Source organism: Leucoraja erinacea, chromosome 13 (assembly GCF_028641065.1).
Source record: "Leucoraja erinacea ecotype New England chromosome 13, Leri_hhj_1, whole genome shotgun sequence".
NCBI classification, from domain to species: domain Eukaryota; kingdom Metazoa; phylum Chordata; class Chondrichthyes; order Rajiformes; family Rajidae; genus Leucoraja; species Leucoraja erinaceus.
In genome coordinates this window covers 29,582,845-29,589,456 of record NC_073389.1, presented here as the reverse complement: position 1 = coordinate 29,589,456, position 6,612 = coordinate 29,582,845, and the positions used below count along the sequence as shown (strand labels likewise).

The 6,612-nt window shown below is 36.5% G+C and overlaps 1 protein-coding gene across 5 annotated transcripts in view; it reads right to left on the bottom strand.

The window, feature by feature from the left end:
* Positions 1-160: 160 nt before the first annotated feature.
* The window catches only part of LOC129702783 (AP-1 complex subunit sigma-2), a 32,796-nt gene continuing 26,344 nt past the window's right edge, over positions 161-6,612 (bottom strand). For 3 of the 5 annotated variants that reach the window (XR_008724433.1, XM_055644760.1, XM_055644759.1), the window contains one exon: positions 161-351. Coding sequence is in view for 3 of the 5 variants with exons in the window: in XM_055644760.1 (XP_055500735.1) it covers positions 304-351 (48 nt within the window). In the remaining 2 variants the exon portion in view is untranslated. Of the gene's footprint in view, positions 352-2,434; positions 5,638-6,612 lie in introns of those variants that run through there. The other 2 variants (XR_008724434.1, XM_055644761.1) reach the window with 1 other exon arrangement.

Genomic DNA, 6,612 nt, shown 5'->3' with positions numbered 1-6,612 from the left:
CCTCAAACACTGGGGGGGGGGGGGGGGGGGAGAAGAAAGTTGGCTTCATTAGTAAGTTCTCAAACACATCGCAATTGGTCATACTTAAAAAGATTCTGCCAGCTTAAGCCAAGTCTCCAATCAACTCATTTTTGACTTGTTTTCCTTTTTGACTCAAGCATAATTAAAAAAAATAACATATTCGACTGAACAAATCACAAAAATCCATAGGGCAGTATTGTACAATATTAGCCATACATTAACAACCAAAGCAGCTAACTCTAAATTTGTATATTTGGGGCATCATTCATTTTAACTGAAGACTTATGTCAGTCCAATTTCTTCAAGCACGCTACGAGGAGTCTCAGCTTCCTGCGGAGGAAAAATTAAACACTTTGGTAATCAAATATAAAGGAATAACACTGGATTCAGTATTTTCAAGAGGAACAAAATATATAGAAATAGCCAAAATACAAGCGCAAAACATTAATAAACCTGCAATTGTGGAAGCCATGTTTCCAGTTGAAAAAATGTACCCATCTTCCAATTTCAAAGGTATTTTCTCCCATTTAATGCAATGCAGCACCAAATCCTGATGAAGAGGTTAGGAAAGTTTCTTATCCATAATCCGTCCTGCATGTGGTATAAAATAGCTGTGTATTGCAATTTCCCACCAGTTTTTCCTCACTGAGGCAGGGTCAGATTTTTGTTTTGAACTTTCCCCACTCAAGATCAGACCAACATAAATCTGCGGGTAACTGAAGATCCAGTGGTGAGAATATACTATTTGCATAGCTTTAGGTAAATATGACAAAAGACCAAAGGTTTTCAAACACAGCAACATTTTACAAAGTTATTCAGAAGGGGCAAGAAATTTACAGGAAATGTATAATTACAACTTACTTTGACATCCTAATTAGGGGCGTGGCAAAAGAAAAAAGAAAAATTGTAAGCTTTCTGTAGACAGATGCAAGGTGTTAATATCAGTTATCTACACTGATTAGCATCTCAGTAATTAATTGTAGTTCACAATTTGAGGTGAGAGAGACGGTGAACAGTGCACGCACTCACATGCTAATGGGGGCTGCAGTGAAGGGATATTCTGTTTCACAAGATAGCATTAATTAAATGCTTAATGCCTTTTACATCTCTATTTTTAAAATGGACATTATAACTGCAGTAATTATACTTAAAAAGACTACTAAATTTCCATACGACCTAGATGGTGGTTATTCAGTCCATGCCGGATCTCAAACCAAACACATTCCGCCACAATCACCCTGTTGATTCTTTTACCATTCACCTACACATTGGGTAATTTCCAGTAACCAAATAGCCAGTTTTGGAGATGTGGGGGGAAACTAGAGCACCCAGGGGGAATCCTACAGTCACAGGAAGAACATACAAACTTCAGACTGCACATCTGGATTGAACCCAAGTCACTGACGCTGTGAAGCAGCAACACTACCTGCACCATTGTGCTGCTTCAGAATACTTCCAAGTCAAGAACAAGCACATTTTTTTTGACTGGACAATTTTAATAAAGTTGGTTTTATATTTCCCAAACTTTGAGAAAATGAATCCGTGCATCAGTAATGCAAAAACACTGGAGGAGAAGACCACAAGCTCTCAATTCATTATCAGCAAAGGGGCAAAGTCAGCCCTTGCTTGCTCCGACAACTCCAAAGAATGGCTACAGGCAATATGTTTTTTACTCGGTCACAGGATGAAGATTCAGCTGAAACCCATTTTGTCCCTGTGCATTTGTGTTGGTCAATTCTTCACTATGGTGACGCAGATCATGAATATGGGAAATTCCAAGTCAAAATTTGAAGATGGGAATGTAGCTGCACCAAGTAAACGCTTAGGAAAGAACGGCAGATTCTGGCTGATAGAGTGGGTGCTCATATCAATTGCTGAGCATGCTTCCAAATATCCAGTCAAAATCGCCACAATGTTCCACATGAATAAATCCAGTGATGGCTGCATTGTGAAAATTTATATTCTGGAACAGATTAAACCACTCCTGCACAATTTATCATGTACTACCACTCCAACCCAAATTTCAAATTAGGATTCCAAAATTTGTAACATTATTTGTAACTGTAATCCTAATTGAAAAAGTAAATTAGATGACAGAATTTAAAGCCAAATGCCGATATCAAGCAAATGCTAACTGAAAAACAATACTTTATGTAAATAAATAAAAATAATGGTTAAAAGATAAGTAGGGCATCCAGACAAAAAGGAACCTGAATTTATGGGAGTAAAATAACCGGGCCAATCAGAAAAAAACTATTCATATTGAAGCCAAAACCACCAAGTACCTCATTAAACTGGCTTTCAAGTTCTATTACTGATCAGTAGAACTTCTTAAATATTATATATAACTTTGAATATATACTATTGTAAGTTTGCATATATAGGAAATATAGCCACAGAAAACAACATTGATGCATGCAGGAATATTTTATTTATAACATGCCAGAACCGTGCACTTGAACACAATAGAACACAAACTTAAAGCAAGCTTTTTACAATCACAAATAAAATAACAATTTCAGTGAGCTTAATGCATAGCAACAAAAGCCAATCACAGCAGACTGCAAAAGCAAACAAATGTTAGTGTAAAGTAGGCATTAAACGATTGAACTTTGAAAACAGAATATTACCGTCTAAAATGTGTCTCTGTACATTATAACATATCTAAAGTACTTCTTTCTTTCCCTCTCACTGATATAGATAGTACTGCTAGGGTGCAACTTGAAACTACTGATCCAATCATAGTACAAATACTTACTGTTAAATATAAAATAAATGAAGCTAAAATAAAGTACAAATAACAAATGCTTCACTTAAGACTACACCAGCCTTTAGAAAGTCAAACGATTAGCAAACACTATAGATGGTCATCACTGAAAATACATAAATTAGTGTGTGCAAATTAGTTGTAGGTTTCATGAGAACAAGCAGTCTACAATAAATGATATTTTTCAAGGTTACTTTGGACTTAGCAAGCTATTTCCTCTCATTTAAATGATGGGACTGAATCAGCTCACCTTTAACTATGCATACAAAAGCAAGCTATAACTTGACCTAGTAAGGGGAGTACAATGGAGTAAAATATGCATGAGGTTTTCATTTCCAGGGTTACCAGTTGACAGAGTTGGCTGAATCCCAGCTCCGAGAAAGGAAATCATGCACGGTTAGATTTTCTGAGGGGCTGCACTTGTTAGACAAAGCTAATACGAATTGGGAAGGGAATAATTGCTTTTGAACTGGCTGTAAATTTAATTAACTCAGACAAAAAATAGTATTTAGATGATTTCTATGTCTAGATGGCAATTTCAGAGACATGAATGTAAAAGATTTATTCGATGCACAGTCAGGTTTTTAAAAAAAGGGGGGCTAAATTTACATAGGAATTACATTACTCTATTCCAAATCACCAAAATGAGAAAGGCAATTATATCCATTTAATTACACCAATACTACAACATTTAAGAACCAAAAGATTTCAGCTAACTAAGTTACATAATATAAAATGTATATAGTAGTCCAGAATGTTTCCTGCTACTTGGGTAGTGATATATTTTCTGGGATATTTGAATATAACACTTTTGCTCAGATCAAGTCGAAATTGCTGCTACCTGCACAGAAATGGCCAAGGAGGAAGCAGCAAGGGGGGGGGGGGGGGGGGGGAATCAATGATCTTCTCTCTCACATTATTTCAATTGAAATCTTATCGCAAATGTACTTAATACAGAAATCCTCAAGTTACAGTTCTATCCAGAAAGACCATGGAAGATGAAATCCAGCCTGAGCTAGGCAATGAGATACTGTTCTTGACAGCTAATCAACTATCCTTACTTTTACAGCTCTAACATTGACCATTCTGCCTTTCCCTCAGCACTTAGTTATTTTTCAACTTTCCTTCTCTGATGCTTCAGTCACATAACCTCGTGAACTGCCTATGACAACTCACTGGAACTCATTTCCACTTTTCAAACCATGGAAGAAAATTCACATCCTCTACCAACCACATTGATAAGGTGAAGAGAAAGGAAAGGAGGGAAAAATTAAGTATCAGCACCAAACTGAAAACTAAAAAAATATACAAATACTAAATGGCTAGCAGCATAATTCAAGAACTCCTGCATTAAAGCAAAATACACTGTTAAGTTATATATTTTACCCAATAAATATCAAATGGCTTTGGGATTACAAAGATGAGGATACAATTATGTTATTAACATTTAAACAGATTAGTATATAATCCAATTTGAATGGCATGGCTCCTTACACCAATGCCACAGAATAAAATGTAGGTGGCAAAAATTACTGCGGAAGCAGCATACATTTTGGATAAATAGGACTTGGGTATTCCTGTCCTCTTAATCTGAACATACCACATGGATAGTGGTTTAATAGACACACACAATGATACTCGAGGGAACCAGAGTATTGCTAATTGGTACGCTGTGGTGCTGAGCAAGCAGTTGTTTTAAAAATAGTTTCTCCAACAACATAAATATTTTTGTATTGCAAACATACAAAACACCAAGCTTAAACACTTAGCACAGAACTGAATGTGTGAGATGGCCTTGTGTTTTTTTTTTAAATGGGAAGAATTGCAGAGTTGTGACAAGTACAAAAATCAGAGCAAAAGGAATGAGAGAATGGACCTTTCCACCCTGAAGAAACCACGGATATGAAAAAAAAACTGTGGTTAAAAATTATCTTTCAGCTCCTCGTAACACCCTGAACCTGCCCTTTATGCACGGAGTTAACTAACCTAGCATTAGCAAGCATCTCATTTGCTGTACAGATGAACAATGAATGTGAAAATACAGCGGGTGATGAAATAAAAAGTGCAGATTGTGTTGGAAAGATTGGAATTAACAGTTTAGAGCTCTTTTGCAACATTAATCTCAAATATAGCCAGGTTAGTGGCTGTTTCTGAGCATCAAAAAAAAAAGACAGGAGTGCAATATAACTCAACATTTCAGACATCTTATAATGAGTCAAGAGTAAAACAGTTTTAAACCAGCCTAAATTTTGATTAGCTTTTAACCTAGCTGGTTCGATCTTGGCAAATAAGAAATGGCGCAATTGATAGAACTATAATTAACAAAACTCTAACTTGTTACTTTTGTGGTCTAGGACACCAGCTCTAATTGACATTAGCAAGACCTTGTGCAGGCATCATTTACCATGTATGAATATGGTGTATCATACTTTTGTTTGAAAAAGTTGGTATTAAATTTAGAATCTTAGATGATCAGAGATGTCCAAATATAGCAGTATCAGGCCTGCTTGGTGCACATTAAAACTGTGTTAAACCTTACAGAGATAGACTCAACATGCAATGAGACATTAAACCAAATGCAATTAATGTTGCTTTACAATTGGAACTAGGATAGCACAGAACAAGGTTAAAATGAGCAAAACACAAACATGTACCAGGCGGCTAGATGACAAAGTACTGATGTTCCCGTTACATCTAAGTATTTGTACAACATTCATGTGAACTTCACAGAGCCTAGGAGCCCAGGAAAGCATTCCGACAGCAAGCAGACACGGTCACCTCCTCCGATTCACCACGTAGGATGAGCCACGGCATTAATATACAGGAACATTAAAATATTCGTGGCGTGGCTACAGGGGAAAAAACAAAATGCCAATATCTTCTAGTGGAAAAAGCATGCAGACTTTATTAAAACACTTTGATAACTGTGGGGTGAAATTCAGCGTCAATATGGAAACACGTGGATGTTAAACCCAAATGCATTAACAGAATGCCGAAGCCCATTACCACGATTTCACATTGGTAAGCAAAATGCAGAGTATTAACTGAGAGCCAACGAACAAGAACATGCTGGAACAAGGATGCTGCTTAATTAGATTTTTTTTACATTCTACAAACACAGCTTACATTGGTTAATGGAAAGCAAATCATCAATGGAAAGAATGATCAAACAGTTATTGGCCACATTCACATTTCAAAGACAATGATGAGAAGGTACAATGTGTTTGACTGTCAAAAGGAAGACTGGGGAACAACAAACAGTATCTTGGGTTTCTTCACCACAGCAATTTCATGTTAATTTCAAGCCGTCTCACTGTGAAATACACATTCATCAATGTAACTTGACATGAGATACTGGGGATGGTGCAGAAAAAAAAATTACCAGACTAGTAGCACAAAACAGAAGTTTTTAACTATGTGGGGAGGCAAGTCCAAATTAAAGTCATTACAAAATATATTGATAGGATAGGCATGCTGAGGGTTTTTCCACTTGAGAGAATCCACAAACTGACCATAATCCCAGTCAATAAATAAAACAGGTAATTCAGGAAAACTTTACCCAGGGTATAGGGTGGACATTGAATAAATGAGTGACTGAAGGAAGCAGCACAGACTTTTCAAGAAAGGCTAAGTAATTGCAAGAGAAAAGAATATGCCTATGCCAATAACACAAGACAAATTTGGTGTGCAAAACATTGCGAAACAGACACTGCCGTGGATCTGATGGAATAAATGCTTGTCTCTGCCATGTCAATTATCGTAGCAATGTTCAGAAGATCATCTGAAGTAATCATAGACTTTAGGATTTTAAGTGCTATACTCAT